Source organism: Stigmatopora argus, chromosome 5 (assembly GCF_051989625.1).
Source record: "Stigmatopora argus isolate UIUO_Sarg chromosome 5, RoL_Sarg_1.0, whole genome shotgun sequence".
NCBI lineage: Eukaryota > Metazoa > Chordata > Actinopteri > Syngnathiformes > Syngnathidae > Stigmatopora > Stigmatopora argus.
This window is the reverse complement of record NC_135391.1, coordinates 20,680,413-20,704,315: the sequence shown is the minus strand read 5'-3', so window position 1 is coordinate 20,704,315 and position 23,903 is coordinate 20,680,413. Positions and strand designations below refer to the sequence as shown.

The window sequence follows — 23,903 nt, the reverse complement described above, 5'->3', positions numbered from 1 at the left end:
ATTCCTCTGTCTCTGTCTGCTTCCCTGCATTTTTGATCCAACTCCGCTTCACCACGAATGCCGATCTTAACAAGTAAGGCTTCATCCCAAAGAGGAGTACCACAGTTCCTAGAGCAGGAATGTTGGTACTGCATTGGGAAGTCTGTAATAGCAAAGATGTATGTCAGAATAGATCAGGACATGTGTGGCAGTTGTACTACAGCATGGAGGTGAGCAGTAGGAGTGGCAGGAGTTTGGTCTTGAAGTGGGATTTCACCAGTTGCCCTTTTTGTTGTCCAGCATGGTGATTGAACTAACATTTGAGGTGAGACAGGAATCAGCTTGGAATATGATGGCTTAGAGCAGCGTTTCCCAACTCCTGTGCCGCAGCACACTGTTGTGGCATGAGAAATGGTCAGGTGTGCTAATGTAAATTACAAGAATTCATACATTGTAATATTCCAAGACAAACATTTTAATATCCAGAGATTACAATTCAACTATTACAAGATCCAATTATGACAAATATCATATCATAGATTGTACTAGTATTGCACAATGTTCAAATCATAACACTATGAGATTAAAATCACTTGGTTGCTTATTTTTCTGTAACGTGAACCGAATTTTGTTTGGCTTCACGGACTTCAACTTTTGTCGACGTTAAGTCTGCGTGAGCACAAAACTGCTGTTTGGATAATGTTAGATTTAAATTATCTTGGGAGGAAAAGTCATAAAATTATGAGATTTCTAACATAACATTACTTAAACTGCAAGATGTTCGGGGTCTGCAGACATCAACTTTTGGTGACATTAGGTCGGTGTGAAAATGTTGATCTTGGAATAATCTTTCTTTGATTCCCTTCAATAAACATTGATGAGAAGGATTATATTGGTAAAAAGTGACATACAGTTTTAAATATTCACATGGTGCTGTGCCTTGAGATTCTTTCAAACCAAAAATTGAATGGGAAACACTGGCCTAGAGGCAGTAAATGTGGACCCAGAGGTAGAGAAGATAAAAATACTGAGATTCTCCTTTAGAGTGACCAGGTTTGATAGGATTATAAATGTGGTGATAGGAGGGACACCTAAGGTTAGACGTTTTGGAGACAAGATCAGAGAGACGTGACTTTGATGGTTTGAGCATGTCCAAAGGAGAGAGAAACTATATCGGTGAATAATATTGAGGCTAGAACTTCCAAGTCTTGTTTTTTTTTTTTTTTTTATTATGCAGACTTCCTGCGTAAACATGCAACTAACCCTTCCAAACTTGTTCCAAGGGTGTGTCTCTTTTTCTTCCTGTTGTTTCTGTATGGTTGGTCACCCTGCTCTTCTTCATCACTTGTAGGCTGTTGATGGAGAGCATTTCGAATGTCAGCCGGGACAGTGGTCATCGCAGGGGGAATTCTTGCTACCGTCATCTTACTCACCATAGTTGCTGTGTTGTGTTTATGTAGGTTGCAGGTACGTCTACTCACTTGACAGTGTGAAATGACTTTTTTACAGGATGTTACTGTGAAGGATAATGACCTTTAATACACTGTGGATTATTGTCAATGCAGTCACGCAATTTGGACTTTAACTACAGTAATCCCTCAAATTTCACGGATAATGTAGACCAGACATAATCGAAAAACACCGAAGTAGGATCACCCCTATTATTACTACCATATATGTTTTTACGCCTATACATGAATACAAGTACACAAGTAGAATTATCTAGAAGTGTATTTATTAAAAATAAAATATGTAATGTAAGAAAAATATATAGTCTTCCCAGCGTGTCCGAGAACGGCCCCGTTTCCTCCTCCCGATGGGACGTGCCCGGAACACCTCCTGAGGGAGGAGTCCAGGGGGTATCCTGATCAGATGTCAGAGCACACTCATCTGGCTACTCTCGATCCAGAGGAGCAGCAGCTCTACTCCGGGTCCCTCCCGGATGACCGAACCTCTCACCTTATCTCTAAGGGGGAGTCCGGACATCCGGCGGAGGAAACTCATTTCAGCCGCTTGTATCCAGGATCTCGTTCTTTTGGTCACGACCCACAGCTCGTGACCATAGATGAGGGTGGGAACATAGATCGACCAGTAAACAGAGAGCCTCGCCTATTGGCTCAGCTCCTTCTTCACCACGACGAACCAGTGCGGAGTCCGCATCATTTCAGATGCCGCACTGATCCGCCTGCCGTTCTCCCGCTCCATTCTTCCCTCTCTCCTCAACAAGACCCCAAGATACTTAAACTCCCCCACCTGGCAAAGGACCTGATCCCTGACCCAGAGAGGGCATACCACCTTTTTCCAACTGAGGACCATGGTCTCAGATTTGGAGGTGCTGATTCTCATCGGGATGCTTCACACTCGTTTGCGAATCGTTCCAGCGATAGTTGGAAATCACGTATTGATGAAGCCAACAGAACTACATCATCTGCAAAAACAGCAAGGATGCAATACTGAGGCCTCCAAACCTGACCCCCTCAACGCCATGACTGCGCCTAGATATTCTGGCCGTAAAAGTGATGAACAGAAACGGTGACATAGGGCAGCCTTGGCGGAGTCGAACCCCCACTGGAGACGGATCTGACTTACTGCCGGCTGCGCTGACCAGCCTATGACACTGGACACCGGACATCGCGTAGCAGGGGTTCCGGAACCCCATACACCCGGATTACCCCCTCAAGATTTCCCGGGGGACACAGAGCACATTAAGACTGGTTGGACAAACTCCTAACCCCAACGCCCACCTCAGTGACTTCAACCTCAGAGATCAGATAATCTGTACCCGCATCATCCGGGTCTGCTTCCTCATGGAAAGGTGTGTTGGTGGAGTTGAGGAGGTCTTCAAAGTATTCGGGCCACCGATTGCAACATCCAGAGTCGAGGTCAGCAGCGCCTCATTCCCACTATACACTGTGTTGATGGTGCGCTGCTTCCCCCTTCTGAGATATGGGTGTCGGATGATGGACCAAAATTTCCTGGAAACCATCCACAGGTCGTTCTCCATAGCTGCACCGAACTCCTCCCATGCCCGAGTTTTTGCCTCAGAGACGACTAGCGCCACGTGCCGCTTGGCCACCCGGTACCTATCAGCTGCCTCCGGAGTCCCATGGGCAAAAACCAATTGGACATCTGACACCCATATCTCCAGCAAAAGATGGGCTTTAATTTCCACATTAGTAGGCATGTTTCAGTTTAGAACAGGGGTGGGCAAACCAGTCCTCAAGGCCCGCTATGGGTGCAGGTTTTTGTTCCAACCGATCCAGCACCGACACTTTGCCCAATGAGAAAACAGAAGCACCTGACTGCAATCCACTGATTGCATTGGTAGGACACCAGATTAGTGAAAAGATGTTGTCTTTATGGGATGGAATGAAAACCAGCACCCACTGCGGCCCTTTGTGGAATAGTTTGCCCACCCCTGGTTTAGAAGGAACTTCTAAATTTTGAGTTGTTTTTCATTGCTAACTAGTTTTGGCAATTAAACTGTCTTATCGTTCAGATGCTTGATAAAATAGTAGGAACTTTATTATGGTATTTGGAACCAAGGCCAGAGCTGGAACATCCCACGCTGCACCCCATCTGAAGCTTGAGACAACCAGTGCTTCAAAAGAAGAATTATGAGTCCTAAAGAATAAGGCTGAATTTGCAGAACAAAGGAGAACTGTGTTGAAAACCAGTTATAAAGATTAGGCATGAAACTAAAAGTATAAATACATAGATGATTTGAAGTATAATACAAACAAGATACATGATCAGTATGAATAAAGTCAAAAGGGTTATAGACTAGTAAAAGTATAAATTTTAATAAGTAACAGGAGTAACACAAGTTACAGCGTCTGTGATATTGGATTGGATTGGATTGGATAACTTTATTCATCCCGTATTCGGGAAATTTCGTTGTTCCAGTGGCAAGAGGGTGAGGATGCAGGAATAGGAAAGGCATTTTAGACATAAATAGATAGGTAATAGATAGGTAATAAGTAGGTCAAGAAATAAATACATGAATAAATATATAATTAAATAAGCGTGTTGCTTAGGACATATATACATACATACATACACATAAATGTACATGAGCATGGTTAAAGTCACCAGAGATAAGAAGGAGAGACTGGGGGTGTGACGTTTGCAGCCGGGACACAGTGGCGTGAAGCAGCTCGCGGGCGACTGTCGCATCGGCCGAGGGACGTATATACGCAGTTATTATGATAACGTGCGAGAACTCCCGGGGGATGTAAAACGGCCTGATGCTAACAGCTACTAGCTCGATATCTCGAGTGCAGAGTCGCTCCTTCACAGTAATGTGCCCGGGGCTGCACCATCTACTATTAATAAAAACAGCCAGTCCCCCCCCTTTCTTCCTACCGCTCTCCTCAGCATCTCTGTCCGCCCTCACCAGCTGAAAACCGTCCAAGGAGACGAGAGAGTCCGGAATTAGTTCATTCAGCCAGGTCTCCGTGAAGCACATAATGCAGATATTCCGATATTGTCGTTGTTGTTTGGTCAGCGCCGTTAGCTCTTCCATCTTATTGGGGAGAGATCTTACGTTCCCCATAATAATAGATGGAATGCTGGGTCTGAAGCGTCGCTTTCTCTCCTGACATTTTCGTCCAGCTCTGCATCCTCTTCTCTTCCTCTTTAACTCCGCGGGGAGGTCCAGGTCCAGGTCCAGGGGAATCCAGGTGTTGCGTAGCGCTAACAGCTGATCCTTTGTGTAAGACAGCGGAGGCATGGCTGAGTGGGTCAAAATATAATGTCCAGAATTCCCAAATCGGGGGAATGTTGTTGCTGTTGTTAGTAAAGAAGGTAAACTGAAGTACTCGAGTGACTTGGATCATTCTACTGGTGTCAGAAGTGGTCAGATAAAAAGACAAAGCATGACAGCAGCATGGCGAAAATCAATCCCCTGTCAAACTTCTCGTTTGATAATCCCGCGGAATGGCCAGAGTGGCAATGGGCGGTTCAGGTTCGCGACAAAGCTCTTGTTTTTTTAGGTTCTTTTGTGACGTTCTGGTTGAGTCATCGCACTCTTGGATCCAAGATGGCGGCGCGCACGGGTGCAGCGGCTCTTTGCTCTCGATTGGGTTTTTTTTTCTCAATGTTATCGTTATTTACTAACATCTGCGAGGCAAACTTTTTCTACAGTCGCCAGGATTTAATTACTCTCGGGAGGAGATGCGATATATCCATCACAACAGATTACCAACGAAAATACAATATCCCCGAGGACATCTCGAGACCACCGGGATCTCCGTGGATAGTCCCCCCACTCAGAGTCCGACGGAGACGGCGAAGGGAAAGAAAGCAAAAGCGTGGATGCCGGGCGGGCCTAGCTGCTAAGCTAAGGAAACAACCGCACAGAGCACCGCTTCCGAGTATCTTCTTGACCAACGCCAGATCCATCACCCACAAAATGGACGATTTGGAACTTCAGCTTGCTACCAACAGCTTTGTCAGGAACTGCAACATTATTCTCATCACGGAAACGTGGCTACACCCGCAAATCCCCGATGCCGCGGTATCGCTAGCTAGCCGCATGCTACACCTACACGATCGTTCGAAAGAATCAGGGAAAAGCAAGGGGGGACTTTACGTGTACATACACAACGACTGGTGCTGCAACAGTAGGATCATTAACACTCACTGTTCCCCTGATTTAGAGCTCTTGGCAGTACGGTGCAGGCCCTTCTAGCTACCTAGAGAGCTAACGATTGTCATTGTAAAGGCTGTTTACATCCCACCGGATGCTAATGTTAGCATGGCACTTAGCCTCCTGCTAGCGACTGTAAACAAACAGCAGCTAGACCACCCCGATGGAGTCTTTATTGTCGCTGGTGACTTCAACAAAGCATGTTTAAAGACTGTTCTGCCTAAGTTTATTCAGTACGTGAAGTGTCACACCAGAGGAGATAAAACTCTAGACCATGTTTATTCTAACATCAAACATGCTTACAGAGCCACACCCCTCCCTCACCTAGCTGGATCCGACCATCTCTGCCTGTCCACTCCGGAGGCTAACAAGGACACACATAAAGATAGTAAAAACATGGCCTGGGGACACCCTTTCTCAGCTGCAGGACTGTTTTTCCCGCACCATTTGGGAACTTTTTGAACACCACACCCACCAGGACTAAACGGACACTGTACTTTCCTACATCAAAAACCGAACGGACACGGTCACTGTTAATAAACATATCCGGGTTTTTCCTAACCAAAATCACTGGATGACCAGTGAGAACCAGGCACTCATCAAATTCCGTAACACCGCCTTCAGGTCAGAGGACAAGTTACAATACAGCGCTGCCAGAGCAGACCTGAAGAGAGGCATTAAAAAGGCCAAGGCAGCATAAACAAGGAAAATTGAGGAGCACTTCACAGAAAATAACCCAAAGAAGATGTGGCAGGGAATACGACACATTACCAATTACAATGAAAATAATGTGTCTGTTAACGCAGATGCCTCACTAGCAGAGGAACTGAACCGTTTCTTTGCCCGCTTTGAGACTGACAAATCAGACTCAGTCTCAACACATCCACCACCACCCTGCAGCAGTACACTGAAGCTTCAGAAACATGAACTGAGACAGGTACTGTGGACTGTGAACATCAGGAAGGCTGCTGGCCCTGACGGAGTACGTGGCAAGGTTCTCAAAGCCTGTGCTGACCAGCTGACTGGGGTTTTCAATAGTTCCCTGCAACAATCCATCATCCCATCCTGCCTGAAATCTGCCACCATTATCCCTGTCCCTAAAAAATGAATGAATGATTATAGGCCTGTTGCACTTATGCCTGTGATCATGAAGTGCTTTGAAAAGTTGGTCGCCCGCCACGTCAGGGATACAATCCCTCCCTCAGTTGACCCTCACCAGTTTTCTTATAGAGCAAATAGGTCCACTGAGGACGCCATCGCCGTAGCACTACTCACAGCACTGAGCCACCTGGAGCACCATGGGAACTACGTGAGGATGCTTTTCATTGACTATAGCTCAGCCTTCAACACTAATACCGGACATTCTGGCTGACAAACTCTCGATCCTTGGACTATCCTCTTCCATCTGCTGCTGGATTAAGAACTTCTTAACCAACCGTCCACAAACTGTTAGACTTGGTCCCCACCTCTCTTCCTCCATTACACTGAGCACTGGCTCCCCTCAAGGCTGTGTACTGAGTCCTCTTCTGTACTCCCTGTATACATACGACTGTACACCGACCCACCAGTCTAACTCCATCATCAAATTTGCCGATGACACCACTGTGGTCGGACTCATCTCAGGGGGTCTGCCTACAAAGATGAGGTCAACAAACTCTCTTCGTGGTGTTTGGTGAACAATCTCACACTAAACACCATGAAAACTAAAGAACTAATCCTGGATTTTCACGAACGCAGCATAGATGTGGCCCCACTCCTCATAAATGGAGTATGCGTAGACAGGGTCCAGTCCTTCAAATTCCTGGGGGTCCACGTCACGGACAAGCTCTCCTGGTCTACCAACACCACGGCAGTGGTGAAGAAGGCCCAGAAACTGGGGGTACTCAGGAGGAACAACCTGGACACTAAGCTTCTGGTAACCTTCTACAGAGGCACTGTTGAGAGCATTCTGGCATACTGCATTACAGTGTGGTACGCTGGAAGCACGGCAGCAGACAGAAAGGCCATGCAGAGATTGATCAACACCACTCAGAAGATCATCGGCTGCTCTCTGCCCTCACTGGATGACATTGCCAGCCCTCGCTACCTCAGCAGAGCCGAACATTGTCAGGGACCAATACCACCCTGGTCACAACCTGTTCCAGTTGCTGCCCTCTGGCAGACGCTACAGGTCTCACAGAGCACGGACAAATAGAATTAAGGACAGTTTTTTCCCCACAGGCATCAGGACTCTGAACTTGCGTTAGCACGACACACAATACCTTCTGTGCAATGACTTCGGGGTGTGCAATAATATCTTAGATTGTGCAATATTTTAGAATTTACCTTAACAGGATGTGACTCTTTATATTTTTATATTACTTATTTATGTTCTTTTACTGGGAAAACGCATTTTGTGGAGTAGCACCACCAATTTCGTTATACACAGCTGTGTATGATGACAATAAAGGCTTTTGATTTGATTTGGAGTAATTTTAGCTGGCCGAACACTCCAGGGAAGCTTTGCCACTATTCCCAGTTCTCTCGATTCGTGGATAATTGCTGTGACAGTGATACGATCTGGGATAGAGGACCCCAAAGCAGGCAAGGGGAGCAGGTCTGGATATCGAATCTTTTATTAGAGTCGTCCAAGAGAAGGGCAAGTCGGTAACCGTGAAGTCCGCCGTGAAGTCCAGAGTGGAGGGTACAAAGGGTGAGAGCGAAGTCGTTGTCCGTGGTCGTGGGGGCTGAGCGTGGTCGGAATCCTGGGAGCAAAAACAAGAGGTCGTAGATTAATTAAGGCAGGCGAGGAGAAAATACGAGAGGGTACCTAACAGTGAACTGATAAGACGATTCAGCCGCCTGGTCATGTTCTTCTTGGCTTTATATATTCCCCACTGGCTGATGACTTACACCTGGAAACATTTGAGTGATTAGGGGCTGGGCCTGTCATATGATGGCAGGCACAACCAGCCACCAATCTGGTCCGGGGCCTGACACAGTGGTTCACTAGAGATTGTTGGATGTTCTTTTCTTTGTTCTGAAAGATCTGGTGTTAACAAAAATATAGGCAAGACATTATTGAAGCTTCAATGACCAGTTCTCTTTATTGGCTCGAGAAAAGGCGAGATTCTCGTTATTCTGACTCAACTTTTAAAGCCTTACACTTAAAGTGGGCGTTAACTTAAACATTTGTTGAGGTAAAAGATTCTCAGAATATAACACCTTTATTTCAACTAAAGGAACAGGATGTCTGTGGGCGGCCCGGTGTCGCGTGTGATTAGCACATCGGCCTCACAGCTCTGGGGTCCTGGGTTCAAATCCAGGTCATGTCTATCTGTGTGGAGTTTGCATATTCTCCCCTGCGTGGGTTTCCTCCAGGTACTCCAGTTTCCTCCCACATTCCAAAAACATGCATGATAAGCTGATTGGACACTCTAAATTGCCCCTATGTATGGGTGTGAGTGTGCATGGTTGTCCATCTCCTTGTGCCCAGGGATCGGCTGGCCCAAAGACAGCTGGGATTTGCTCCAGCACCCCCACAACCCTAATGAGGATAAAGCGGTTCAGAAAATGAGATGAGATGAGAACTGGATGTACTCAAATTAGTAAAAGCTTCACAACTGCCAGAACACTGCTAAATTGTTTATACAACAAACACCCAGTTACCTGCTGTTTTTCACACATTGTTGTGAAGACTCTGCCCAAACAATGATCACATAGAAGCAATCACTTTGGTCTGCAAGCAGGAAGCATCCTACATTCTGCCGGGAAAATATATTTTGAATATGACACAAACCTTTAACTTATTTTTTATAGCAAATTCATAACAAGCCCCAAAGCCTTGGAAATGGCTTTTTCCAGACTGTTAGATCTCCATCACTTTTTATCGCATTTCTACTTGAATTTCTTTGGATCGTGTACCCTACTTCATTTTGTCTGACAGATTCTATTTAACTGTTTTCTTGATAATCAGGGGTGGGTGTGGCCTGTGAAATTGAACTCAGATCTCCTACAATTGTGATTAGTCACATTTGTTTTATGATTTAACAAAGGGGGGCAATTACTTTTTCACAGCGGGCCAGACAAGTTTGTATTTTTTTCTGACTTGGTAAATAAAATTGTCATTTAGAAACTACATTTTCTCTTTCCTTTGGTTGTCTCTGTGCCATACCAAAATTGGTTTGATAGTCTGAAACCTGTCTGTGATAAATATGCAAAAAACACAAAAATAAGGAAGGTGGCAAATACTTTATCATGATACTGTGTATTGCTAGCTGGCCAGGTAATGAATGCCCAGCCTTTGGCCTATGGTGCGCTTTAACACCCTTGTGCTAATACAGCATCAGTCCACAACCACCTTACTGGTCTGCGAGCAACCTGGTGCCGGTCCGTCAGAGAAATAAATACATACTAACGTTTTAAATCTTATGCACACAAGACCCCAAGTATGGAGATCATGAGGCACTTGTGCTCTGTACCCCAAACCAATCACAAAATACATACAACCCAGTCAGTTTGGCGAGAATTTTTCCCAATTTACAATAGGAGGGGAATTTCATGTCACCTCGGAAATCATAGTCTCGCAAATGATAACTTCAATTGCAATGTGGAAAGCGATATATTGACTGAACACAAATATATATTGACACTTGTGAAAATCAAGTACACAAAGGAATTGTGTGTAAAGCCAAGAAACAAATCAACATCTCCCACATAAGCCTTGCGGCACACTATGGGTATGCGTTTCCCGATTTTGACGTGTCACTACTCCCGACTAAGTCAGTTGGTCCTCCTTTAGGTTCAAGTCACTGCACAGAAACCTGTTCAATGTTTGTTTGTCAAACCATTCCATATATGCATTCTCTTGCTCTTTTCCGAGCTTCTGGACACTTAAAGGCCGTCATAACACGCGCTAGTCCAGCATTTTCAATCTCGCCCTTTTTTTCATTCATTTTCTGAACCGCTCATCCTCACAAGGGTCACGGCAGGTGCTGAAGCCTATCTCAGCTAACTACGGGTACCAGGCGGGAGACACTCTGAATTTGTGACCAGCAAATCGCAGCAATCTCGCCCTTCTTTTTTTCATTCATTCATCTTCCATTCCGCCCATCCTCGAAAGGGTTGCGGGGGTTGCTGGAACATAACCCAGCTGGCGTCGGGCGAAAGGCAGAGTACACCCGTAGACTGATCGCCAGTCAGTCGTAGGGCACACAGAGAGACAAACGACCATCTGCACTCCGAATTATACCGCCCCCAGCTGGAATCGAGCCCACGCCTGCCCGCAACGAAGTCAGGCGAGTCAACCTCTAAACCACAAGGCGGCATGCCCACCTACTTAAAATGAAAAAAAAAGTCGTGATAATACATGGTACAAGTGTGCTTGGGACTTGTTTCTTTAACATGTTGCATTCCGTGCCGCGGTCTTCAGCCGTTGTCTGTGACATACCTGTCAACTTGTACGTTTTATACGTTTTTTTACCATTTCAAATCATGTACGCCGTACACCGACTTTTGTACGGGGAAAAAAAAATCGCCAATATTTATGAAAACCGATCTCAACAAGACCGTTTTGGCTAAAATCCAGATCGTCTCGTAGGCTGGTAGCCAACGACGCTACTGTCATCGATCGTTACTATTGTCACGGTATACCAGCAAAAATTATCCTCAATCGTATGTATTTTTTTAGCGGTGCGTACGGCAATATCGATAAAGGATGACATGCGCATGCGTAGATATACATAGAGTAAATATCGTGGAAGCAAGCATGGAGGAGCCACCTAGTAAGAAACTCAAGGATCGGGTCGACACCAGAAAGAATGGGAGTTACTTCAAGGTGAATATGATGGCTGGATTAAAGCATCGTTAAGAGGCACTCAATTCTCATTCTGTGTCCCTTGCAATAAAGACGTGAAAGTTGCTGCGAGTGGACATCTTAAAGCATGACAATACAGTGTATTGTCATGCTTTAAGATGTGCGCACCCGCATCCGTCACGCCCGCCTTTTCACTGTATAGCGTGTACCCAGACAATCAAGCTGTCAGCGTCATACAACATCTACAGAATCTTGAATTTAGTGCATACAAAAGGCTAATGACACCCCGTCCACTTAGGGGAAAATTGTATACTTCACAGTGCGCCCTATGCGAATAAATATGGGCCGCGTTGTGTGTGTGTACGGTTTATTATCACTTAATACGGGGAATTGCAATCATTAATAAGGGGAGCAACTGGCTGAGGTTGACAGGTTCGCTGTGACAGTAAGCATCACAAAAATCACGCCCACCCACCTCCGCATCCCCACACGCACTCCACTTTGTCTTTAAAAGTTGTGCAGGATGCAGACCAACGCTTTACAGTATTAAGTGCAACATTTTAACATGTTCTCACATAAACTTTGAAAAAAAAAAAACTATAGCAGGTACAGTACATTATAATACACTAATTATTCCAAATACATACATCTTGTAGCACTGCTGTAACTGATTGTAAGAGGAATTAAGTGTAAACTCCTCTTTCAGTATTACTGCTGTAAGAAGGAAGAGTCCACAAAGGCGGAGGAGGAGGAACCGGAGCTTTCCACTATGTCCCCTTCGCACCCCCTGGCTCTCTCGACTCCCCCAATGCCGCTCACACCAGAACGTTACAACGAATCAGAGACATACCCACCCACCTTCTTGACAGAGGCCAATGGGCCCACCAGCTTCACACCTCAGCTACCTCCACGCCGGTGCCAGAGGACACACGGCTTCTGCCCAGCATGTGCCCGCTGCACACTACCCTTCTACCTGCATCATCCGGAGCAGCTCTGCAAAGGAGGGCGAGGCAGGTACCACACCGTGTACCAAGACTTTGAAATTCCCGCCGAACTGGTTGGGTTCTACCGCAAGCTGGATATCATACGCTCCGTAGCCACACGAGAGGTGGTTACACGCAGCATTAGCACAGATGTGTAGATGGTGCGAGAGGTTGGGCGATGACTCACAAACACTCTTGAGGTCTCATCGGTGAGGGCAGGCGCATGATTCAGGATAACCTCTCACATAACAGTAAAACACTGTCACAAGCACAAATGCTCTCACACACACTATTGAAACACTAAATATTTTCCCCCTGTGGACTACTGAAATCCTGTCATACTCTCTCGTTTATATACACATGCACACACACGCACACACACACACGCACACACACGCACACACACGCACACACACGCACACACGTTAATCCTTTTTGTTTGTTTGTTTTATTGAATCTAAAGTTTTAAACATCCCTAGGACAGTTTGCATTAAAAGGATATGGTTCAATCTTTTTCTCTGATTTCCATTTGTTCTTCTACAAAGGCTTAGAGTTGACTAATGAATATCGTCAATTCGTTACGTATATTGTTATATGAAACACAAGATGACTAGCTATTTTCTTGACAGCATAGCAATTTTCTGTATTGTACATGCATATATTCTGTCACACCACCTCACGTAAAAATTAGAATTACACTCAACTTAGAGCTAAATTTCAATATTTTAGACATGTATTACTTTTTTCCCCATTTCAAGAGCAGCAAATTCTTATCTGAATGCATAATTTATATTCTGAGATGTTGAGTCATCAATTCAAACCTGTATTAAAAATTCACAGGAACTTAAATTAATCTCAAATTCATCCTCCCCTTAAACATGAATTGCTTGTTGTTTTAATACATATTTGATAAGCCCTAGTTTCCAAGTAATTCTGTTTGATATGTAGTTTTCCTTGCAGTGATACTAAACATAATACAGTGTTAACTGTAATTTAACACTGTTACTTATGATTTGGGATAGTTTAGGATGGTTGAATTTTAAAACATTGTGTCTCAGTACCGGAAAGCACATACATACAGTATATTTAAAAAAACTGTCACCCACACTAACATAAAATAATGGTTATGGGACTATAACATATTGTCAAACTTTCCCTCCATTATTTTGTATTATAAATCTCTGCCCAATAATAGTGAAATTGAAAAGTCAAGCAAGAAGAAAAGTGTTTGATACGTATATATCAACAACCTTCGTTTGTGTCATGGTGCATCATACAAAGAGGTACTCTCCTATATTCATAGAAAAGATAAGTGAAAAAGAAATTAATACAATTTCAAGTGTCAGGAATCTCAGTTCCCCTGTCTGCAATGATATTCTTGTATCTCCTCTTTTTGTCTCATTGGAAACCAATGGTTACAATTGGCAGTGAGGCAGGTGTATTAAAACTAAAAGCACCCTTTTTAAAAAAATATCCAATGATTAATAAATATGCTGGCGTGCACATAATAGTTATTAACTGAATTGCCTTTTACGAGGATAACTCTATACAGGAAATGAATGAATAATTGAATCAAAGAAGGTCAGAGATACACAAAGTTGGGTGCCAGGTAAGAGGAGTAGCACCATCCTATCCAACATCAATATTGTTCTTGTTTAAATATAAATGTTCATTTAAGATCATGTTATAAAAAAGTGATAGTGTCCAAAAAGTCCCTATATATTGATTTTAAAAATCCACAGGAAACGTTTTTTTATTTATCTTCTTAGAATAAAAACAGAGACATTGCAGTTTTACTTGCTTAATTTGCTATCATATTTTAAAGACTTCCTGTACCAGCTGTATATCTGCATATTAATGCCTCCAATTTTTACTAATACTTATGGACGTAGGCTTCCCTGACATATGTGCGTTCTGTTCCTGTGGTAAGAAAGACAAAACTGCCTTTGGTTATTTTATGATGGAACAAATATTAATCTTCTTATGGTATTATTCTGGTTGTTGAGCGACTAATGCGAAAAGACAGAAAACATAGTGACCTGTCTGAGAAGCTCAACAGCCAGTGCATGAAAATGTTCTTGTATGAGAGTTGTTCCATTTATTTGGGGACCAGTTACATTATGATAACTATTCATCTTATTTTTGTAAATTCTATGTTTTTTATAATACATGTGATTTACATATCAACACTACCAATTAAGACATTTCCATATTCACATAGATGAAAAATAATTGAATTGATAATATATCGTAGATTGAAAATGTACATGTCCAATAGTTTCCATAAATAAATGATTAAACATTTTAAAAAGAACTCAAATTCACATGACATTATTTCTTCACATTGTAAAAGTTTGACTTTTACTTACTAGTTTTGGAATCAACTGTTGTGAAATAAACCAGGTTGCTGAGTGACCTATATGTATAACAACTCAGGCGATTCTGATTCTGCCGACGCCCCTTTTTTTCCAAAGGTGAACAAAGAATATAAAACCTATTCATTTTAATTATCAATTATGTCATAAAGTTTATGACATAAACTGTCCCCCACCTCCTTCCCATAGTTGGCTAGTATATGCTCCAGCACCTTTGTGACGATAAGCTGTACAAAAATTTAATCATAATCACATCTGTCATAACATTGTCTTTCTTGAAAAATGTAAACAGTCCAAAATGAATAAAATAAGGCACAATGCATTGATGGTATGGGCACCCGGTAGGCCAGTGATTGGCATGCCCACCTCACAGTTCTTAAATGAAGGGTTCAATCCCAGCTAGATTCTGACCGTCTTGTGTGGAGTTTGCATGTTCTGCCCGGGGCTGCGTCGGTTTTCTCCGTACAGTCCGGTTTCCTCCCACATCCTAAAAACATCGATAGTAGGCTGGTTGAACAGTCTAAATTTCACCAAGGTGAGTGTGAGCTTGTATGGTTGTCCCTGCCTGCTGACCATATTTTGTTGGCATAGGCTCCAGGACCCCCACGACCCTTGTGAGGATAAGCGGAAAATGAATGAATAGTGTATTGATGGCAATTCAGCCAGTTACACAGTGCTTTGATGCCCGAAAGAATGCCAAAAATATGAAAGATTAACAAAAACTGTCAAGCAAATGAGGTTTCTATGACTTTACGTTTGAACGCCAAGCTACTCATTATTTCAGTGATATAATTAAAGCTTTGACAGTAACCTTCATTGGTTAGCAGGCAATCATACAATTACAGATGTGATGACATACATGTCCTTCTAATCAGTTTGAAATGCTACGATATTGACGCAGAAGGAAGCATTAAAAGCTACAACTCCTTCGCATGGTCTCTGTGATTTCCAAAAAAAAAGGTCATCACTGGACGACGAGCTGGAGAGACTGATACTCTTTTAGATAGAGGAAAAAGAAATTGCAGGAAATATAGTGAGAGACTCGACTATTTCTGAAAAAGCAGCGTTAAAGGGGGACGTAAAGCCAAACAGGTAAAAAGCAGTAGCGATAAACGGGCAGCGACAAATAAATTGTGTCTGGAACCGACTGTGAATATGATCACTTACTTCAACTTCCACTTTGCTCTGACTTCAATAAAAAAAATCCTAAAATATAAATACTGCAGAACATTTTAAAACACTTTTCCAACCTATTTAACTACTTTAAAATTTTACTGCACATGCCTCATGTCTAATAGCCCCTCCACCCCCCAAATTGAACAACCCACATTAACTTGAATGTAAACGTTTCACTCAGGCTACCTGATGAACAAAATCCATGTACATTAGTTTAGGGAAGCAAGCCAGGGGGGTTTTGGAGCTTTAAGAGGCAGGTGATCGTAGGGCCCTGCAGGAGTAGCAGCAGGCCTTGCTGTAGTACCAGTGACTGCACAGGTTGACCTTAAGAGCAAGCAAACAGTTGGTGGTGGGCCGGTCCTGGCACCTCTCATCTGAACACCAGACAGTGAAAAAGATGGAGATAAGAGTGTTGTATGGCAAAAGTAAATTCAACTCACTTCACAATAAGTAGATGTTCGGCAGACTGCGAAAATTTGAACCAAAAGGAGATAAAGGCCATGTTGACATCCTGCCAATATTAATGACAAGGTCAATAATTCATTTATTTTGTCATCAATTGGCATGTTGTTTTCGTGTGGTAACATCATCACGCACACAAAGTAAGGACGGAAGGCTTGCATGTCCACATTCCATAAACCATGCACGCAACTTATATTCCACCCGTCTTTCAATACACTAATGAAATAATGCATTGGACATGTTTTTGCATGTACACTAATCCCTATTATTACTACATACCATTTACATTTTTTGGCGCCTATACAAACATGGTACCAGGACGTTTCGTCGATGGACACTTGGTCGACGGACAGTTCGTCCCCGGACGTTTGGTCGACGGACGTTTCGTCGAACAGACGTTTCGTCGCCGGATTCACTCGCTCTCAAAATTATGAGTGTGAGAGAGAGCGAGTGTGGGAGAGAGAGCGAGTGTGAGAGAGAGAGAGCGAGTGTGAGAGAGAGAGCGAGTGTGAGAGAGAGAGCGAGTGTGAGAGAGAGAGAGAGTGAGAGAGAGAGCGAGTGTGAGAGAGAGAGAGCGAGTGTGAGAGAAAGAGCGAGTGTGAGAGAGAGAGAGCGAGTGTGAGAGAGAGAGCGAGTGTGAGAGCGTGTGAGAGCGTGAGAGCGTGAGAGTGTGTGAGAGCGTGAGAGAGCGTGAGAGAGCGTGAAAGAGCGTACAAGAGTGTGAGAGAGCGTGCGAGAGTGTGAGAGAGAGTGCGAGAGTGTGAGAGAGTGTGTGAGAGTGTGTGAGAGTGTGTGAGAGTGTGCGAGTGTGCGAGAGTGTGCAAGTGTGCGAGTGTGTGCAAGTGTGCAAGAGTGCGAGTGTGCAAGAGTGAGTGTGCGAGAGTGCGTGCGAGAGTGCATGCGAGAGTGCGCGCAAGAGGGCGCGCGAGAGTGCGTGCGTGAGAGTGCGCGCGAGAGCGCGCGAGTGCGCACAAGAGGGCGCGCGAGAGTGTGCGCGAGAGTGCGTGCGAGAGAGTGCATGCGAGAGAGTGAGCGAGAGTGCACGCGAGAGAGAGCGCGCACCAATGTTCCCTCTAATTTTTCGTTGGTCTGAGCAGAAAGTCAACCTCCCTGAGCGCACTGAGTACCAGTGTGAGCGACATCATCGGTACTCGGATGATTCGCCTAAAGACGTTTCGCCGACGGACGTTTGACAGACGGGCAGGTCGCCGAATGGACGTTCCGCCGAACGTTCATTCGGCCGAACGGAGGTTTCGCCGAAACGGGATTCGCGCGCTCGCCCCGCCCCCGGATCCTGTGTGTACAAGTCTTTCAACCTCGGCCCGCGGGCCATATACGGCCCGTTAGGATTTTTAATCCGGCCCGCCGCCGGTGTTGTCCAAATTATAGTAAAAATCAATGTTAGTCTACCATCAATGGCAGCCCGGGAATAAGCACTCTTGGGCGGGCAGATGTAGCAGAACCGAGCCGTAAAATGACAGCAATCGGGTCAAATCCATCCTAAAACAGCATTTAATGATGAAATACAAATACTGCAGCTCTTCGGACATTGGAACCGAGCCCAGGGAAGTGAATTCCTTGGTAAAATGTCGTGATGATATTGCGATGGAGGCAAAAAAACGTCTATATACGTCCATTCGCCAAACGGCTCAAAATGCTCTCAAATTCGGTCAAATCCAGCCAAAAACAGCGTTTAATGATTAAATACAAATACTGGAGCTCTTTGGACATTAGAACCGAGCCCAGGGAAGTGAATTCCTCGGTAAAATGTCGCGATGATGTCGTCTCGATGTGTCTCTCAAATTCGGTCAAATCCAGCTGAAAACAGCGTTTAATGATTAAATACAAATACTAGTATTTGTATTTAATCATTAAACGCTGTTTGAACGAACGTTCATTCGGAGACCTGTCCGTCTGTCAAACGTCCGTCGGCGAAACGTCTTTAGGCGAATCATCCGGTCACGACATCATCATTGCTCGCTATGGGCACACCAGTATCACACCTGCCACAAGCAGGTGCATGTCAATGTTCCCTCTAATTTTTCATGTAAAACATGCTGTAAAACACGAAAAACATAAGTGGACAGAGCTACTGCCACTGGCTGCCCCTTAAACGGCGCCATCATGAAGAAAGGGGTAAAAAAAAAAAAAAAAAAAAAAAATCCTTTTTTTTTTTTTTACTGCGCGCCATAGGATTGCTGCTGCGCAGAGAAGACGAGAGTAGTGCGCAATTGCGCACGCGCGCAGCTTAGAGGGAACAGTGGCGCGCACTCTCGCGTGCACTCTCTCGCATGCACTCTCGCGAGAGTGCACGCGAGACAGAGCGTGCGAGAGAGCGCGCGAGAGAGCGCGCGAGAGCGCGAGCGAGAGAGCGCGAGAGCGAGAGAGATTACTGTTGACTGTTGCGTTGTATATCCACTTGATGGAGCTCTAATAAAAAAAAATCACAGAGGGGAGGACACACAATGTAATTTATCAAACCTGGGGATTGAAATGTATTTTCAGATTTACTTTCAACATCAAGAACATATTATTATTCAACGAAAGAAAGCAGTCTTTAAATTGAGAGTGATGAGCGGCATGTTGTTCTCCAAGTTACATTCCAACATAGGTCTAGACTAGTGCGTCATCTATCGGGGAAACGAGGGTATTGCAGGGCAAAGGGAAATGAATGAGGTCATTGATTTTTACTATAATTTCGACAAAGTCGGCGGGCCGGATTAAAAAGCCTAACGGGCTGTAGTTTGAAAAACATGTACACACGCAAATATGAGCGAATCCGGCGACGAATAACATGTACACACACCAGTAATGTGCAACTTATTGATAATTTTGCTATTAGATATTTAGATATTAATGCTCTGACATTTACAAAGTCTCTCTCTCTCATGATTATAATTTTGAGAGCGAGCGAATCCGGGAGCGAGCGAGCGAATCCGGCGACAAATAACATGTACACACACGCCAATAATACGCAACTTATTGATAATTTTGATATTAGATATTTAGATATTAATGCTCTGACATTTAAAAGTCTCTCTCTCTCATGATTATAATTTTGAGAGCGAGCGAATCCGGGAGTGAGCGAGCGAATCCAGCGACGAATAACATGTACACACATGCCAATAATACGCAACTTATTGATAATTTTGAGAGCGAGCGAATCCGGCGACGAATAACATGTACACACGCCAATAATATGCAACTTATTGATAATTTTGAGAGCGAGCGAATCCGCCGACAAATAACATCTACAAACACGCCAATAATACGCAACTTATTGCTAATTTTGAGAGCGAGCAAATCCGGGAGCGAGCGAGCGAATCCAGCGACGAATAACATGTACACACACACCAATAATACGCAACTTATTGCTAATTTTGAGAGCGAGCAAATCCGGGAGCGAGCGAGCGAATCCGGCGACGAATAACATGTACACACACGCCAATAATACGCAACTTATCGATAATTTTGATATTAGATATTTAGATATTATGTCTTACATTGTCAATGCAATTACAAACTCACTCTCTCTCTCATGATTATAATTTTGAGAGCGAGCGAATCCGTCGTCGAATTGTCCGTTCCATGAAATGTCCGGCGGCGGAACGTCCGTTCGGCGGGAGGGACGTCCGTTCGGCGGGAGGGACGTCCGTTCGGCGGGAGGGACGTCCGTTCGGCGGGAGGGACGTCCGTTCGGCGGGAGGGACGTCCGTTCGGCGGGAGGGACGTCCGTTCGGCGGGAGGGACGTCCGTTCGGCGGGAGGGACGTCCGTTCGGCGGGAGGGACGTCCGTTCGGCGGGAGGGACGTCCGTTCGGCGGGAGGGACGTCCGTTCGGCGGGAGGGACGTCCGTTCGGCGGGAGGGACGTCCGTTCGGCGGGAGGGACGTCCGTTCGGCGGGAGGGACGTCCGTTCGGCGGGAGGGACGTCCGTTCGGCGGGAGGGACGTCCGTTCGGCGGGAGGGACGTCCGTTCGGCGGGAGGGACGTCCGTTCGGCGGGAGGGACGTCCGTTCGGAGTTACTGTACTCACAGTGAAAAAAGTTCCTTTCTGCTTGATTCAAATAATTAAAAAAAACGTTATTGGAGCTTTAGTCCAAGTTCTCTTCGTCAGATTGGAGAAGCATTTTTCTTGCACAAATATTGCTGTTGTTTTTTTCTTGACACCGTCCAGACGATTGCCAAATTCAATGGCTCCGTCATTCGTCAATGTTGTGATCAGTCTTATTCTGAGTGGTCCCATGCAGTGTGTTGATGTCCTATCGCCATGCCAGCTTCACAGCCATATCTACGGTGTAAATCCATCATAATGCTGGTTCATTTTTTTATTCCTCGGAGTCAGAGGCTTAGTCCACACGAGAATTTGCAGTTCTGCACTGATAGGTTCACCAATAGGTATTCCCAAATGCATGCACAAATAATGGAGACATCAGACCCATCTGAGGTGTCCTTGCAAGAGAAAATCGATCCTGACACGTGTTTGTCCAAGATCATTCTGCCGTTCGACGCATCGATCTTGCTGTTTATTACATAAGATTTTACAACAGGCATCTCAGTTCTCAAAACAATTGAAAGTCCTCTGGAGGGAGCGGTGTGAACCACATTGTGAGAAGTCAAAACATTTGAGAGTCCTCCGGATCTTCCCAAAGGAGCGGTGTGAACGACAGTGTGAGAAGTCGATGGTTCTCAAAACATTCTTCATTGCAAGGAAATATATAATAATTTAAGACCAATAATCCTAAATGAAGCAAAGCGTTCTTCATTGCAAGCAAATATATAATAATGTAAGACTAATAACCCTAACACGCACCTCGGAAGATGCGAGCTTCGGGCGGTGAACAACGGCACGTACGCGCCGGTGGCCAAGAAAGGCGGCAGCGCTTCAGGGAGAAGAAAGCTCCCTGCAATGTGCAGCACAGCAACCAGGGCGAAGAGACCGGCCGCTAGACCTCGGACCTCTTCACCTCACGAGAATTTATTTTGTATTTATTTGCAGCATACAGATCACCACAACACATCTGCATCTCCAGAGGAGAAATGCGTTTACTTCCCGTCTCCATTTTAGCCACACAGCGGAACCCATTAACATTAAAATGGTAACTACCGTATTTACTCTCATATAAGCCTCTTTTGTCGGATAAAAAAATGATGACTGAATCGAGTGTACGGCTTATACAGACGATCCCCTACTTACGAACATTCGAGTCACGAACAACGGTACATACGAACATGTCTGCAAATTGTGTTTATGTCGAAAAATGTTCCTAAGTTCAATTTTGTACTGCGCGCCTTTTTCCGAGTAGTGCTTCTTTCCGCCGCTAATACCGATGCCTGGCGCTGTGAGAGCTCAGCTCCCCCAGCATCTACCTTCCTCTGCCCAGTTCGTTGCAGTGCGGAAGTGCGTGAACGTATCTCCAGTGCGCAAAGAAGCTTTTTCATTTTTATCATTAAATATCTCGTGCATCCATTATTCAATATGGTTGGTGAAAAGCAAAAGGCTTCTATTGAGGGAGGTGCAAGGAGGAGGCAAGCCATTTCATTTGAAATGAGTGGCAATAATAACGATGCTTGATGCGCGTGAGAAAGTGGTGAGCGTTGCACGTGAATACAACTTGAATCGTTCGACCGTCAGTACCATTTATAAACATAAAGATCGAGCATCAGGACCCAAATATTGAACGTTGCACAAAGTTTGCAAATCAATTGAATGATGCCATACAGTGCTACCGCATCATTTATGATGAAAAAAAAAAACTGCAATCGTCATTAGATAGCTTCTTTCGGCCAGTTTCTAGTAAATCTCTCTCTCTCTCTCTCTCTCTCTCTCTCTCTCTCTCTCTCTCTCTCTCTCTCTCTCTCTAATGTATGTATACAGTACTGTATGTATTCTCTCCATGTTATTAATTTGTTTTTTTCAGTACAAATCAATGCGTGTTACTTATACAAGCCTTAAACGTACAAATGCACTTATATAAACCTTCAATATACTTATATAGGCCTTAAACATAAATTATAATACAAAATATAGCACTGAGCAACTTACGAACAAATTCAACTTATGAACAATCGCTCGGAACCTAACTCGTTCGTAAGTAGGGGAGCGTCTGTATGTGCATAAAAATACGACATGCAAAAAAATTACGAATTGACGGCGCCGGGACACGATGACATCACTTCAAGATGGCGCCGTTGTGTCGGCGCGTGACGTCACGAATTTGGCCAATACTTTTACTGATTTCAAAATAGAGAAAAGATAAACAGATAAACCCTAAACACAATTTATTTTGACGTCTATGAATGAAATTCAAGAAAAAAAAGTATGTATCTTGCATAAAACATGAAAAAACTCACGGTCCAGTCACTGCTCGCTCGGGGTATATCCTTTTTACCTAGGTCCAGGGCAGCCATCTTACCTAGGGCGCGGACGTATAAACCTAGTTAAACGTGCTTTGACTGGCCAGACGCGAGTAGCATGGATTTTGAAATAGAACCAAATTTCACTTTGATTATTATAAATTTCCTGTGTTTCCGTTGTTTTCATTAAAGGCAGGTTATATCCTTCTTTCCGTTCATGCACCTAGGCGGAAAGCTTGGGGTCCTAAAGTTGTAGTTTGAGTTGTAGTCTTTAGTAGTGAGCACCACGAACATTTCCAGCGAAGTTTGATTCAGCGTTCATCAAAGTTGACTGGAATTTGTTGTCATAGAAGAATGCTCTACATTGTCAATTACTTGGATTTGATATAAAATAAGATGAATAATCTGTGCCTTCGTCTCACTCTCTGACCGGAGAATCTTGGTAGATGAGGTGTCCCACCCCTATCAAAGAACATCGCAACGCTAAGCTAACTCGCTAATATTGATTTTTTTCATTTTATTTATTGTTCGAAATTGACAAATATTGGAGTAACATCGAAAGAATTGAAATATTTTTACATTAGAAGCAATATGGCTGCCACTACATCTTAAACTTCTGGTAAGAAAATTGTAATTTCTGTAATTAGAAACCATCAGGTTCTCTTCAAGATAGACTTATTTCTTCGTTCAAATTGAATAATTTGATATTTTGCATTTACAAAGACAGGCATATTAACTTCCTTATGATATTGACCCTAATAAGGTGCTTTTGATTCATACAGTATCTCAGAAATACTACTTGATGATTTTTCTTAAGATTTTCCCTTCAAAGTAACACATTTGTACTCCCTATTAAAAACATGAATATGGAGGTGAAAATTGGGAACCGGGGGCGGCTTATACGCGAGAAATTGTAAAATTCAAAAATTTCAGAGCAATTTTCAGGCTTGTGGCTTATACACGTACGATACCAGCTGAATGATGTACTAAAGAAAGCCACAACGCAGATTAATTTATGCCGCAATTGCGTGCTACTCATTTAGCATATCAAGGAACATCAACATCTAGGAGGCATTTTTCAACGGTGACTCAAAAAAATAGGCAAAATTCACTCGCAACAAAAGAGGG

At 44.0% G+C, this 23,903-nt stretch overlaps 2 protein-coding genes across 26 annotated transcripts in view; one reads left to right on the top strand and one right to left on the bottom strand.

The window, feature by feature from the left end:
- Positions 1 to 14,771, top strand: part of LOC144074037 (protein FAM163B-like) — a 31,273-nt gene extending 16,502 nt beyond the window's left edge. For all 3 annotated transcript variants that reach the window (XM_077600124.1, XM_077600125.1, XM_077600123.1), the window contains exons 2-3: positions 1,331 to 1,446; positions 12,130 to 14,771. In XM_077600124.1, the coding sequence (XP_077456250.1) occupies positions 1,354 to 1,446; positions 12,130 to 12,564 (528 nt within the window). In that variant the 5' untranslated portion in view covers positions 1,331 to 1,353 and the 3' untranslated portion in view covers positions 12,565 to 14,771. The remainder of the gene's footprint in view (positions 1 to 1,330; positions 1,447 to 12,129) is intronic.
- Positions 8,229 to 23,903, bottom strand: part of ttc16 (tetratricopeptide repeat domain 16) — a 118,386-nt gene continuing 102,711 nt past the window's right edge. For 10 of the 23 annotated variants that reach the window (XM_077600097.1, XM_077600109.1, XM_077600110.1 and 7 more), the window contains 4 exons: positions 22,773 to 22,834; positions 16,144 to 16,331; positions 12,282 to 15,268; positions 8,229 to 8,373 (listed from right to left, as the gene is read on the bottom strand). In XM_077600097.1, coding sequence (XP_077456223.1) covers positions 16,167 to 16,331; positions 22,773 to 22,834 — 227 coding nt within the window. In that variant the 3' untranslated portion in view covers positions 8,229 to 8,373; positions 12,282 to 15,268; positions 16,144 to 16,166. Of the gene's footprint in view, positions 8,374 to 8,438; positions 8,524 to 9,277; positions 9,373 to 12,281; positions 15,269 to 16,143; positions 16,332 to 16,397; positions 16,469 to 18,812; positions 18,850 to 20,595; positions 20,710 to 22,772; positions 22,835 to 23,903 lie in introns of those variants that run through there. The other 13 variants (XM_077600103.1, XM_077600105.1, XM_077600091.1 and 10 more) reach the window with 12 other exon arrangements.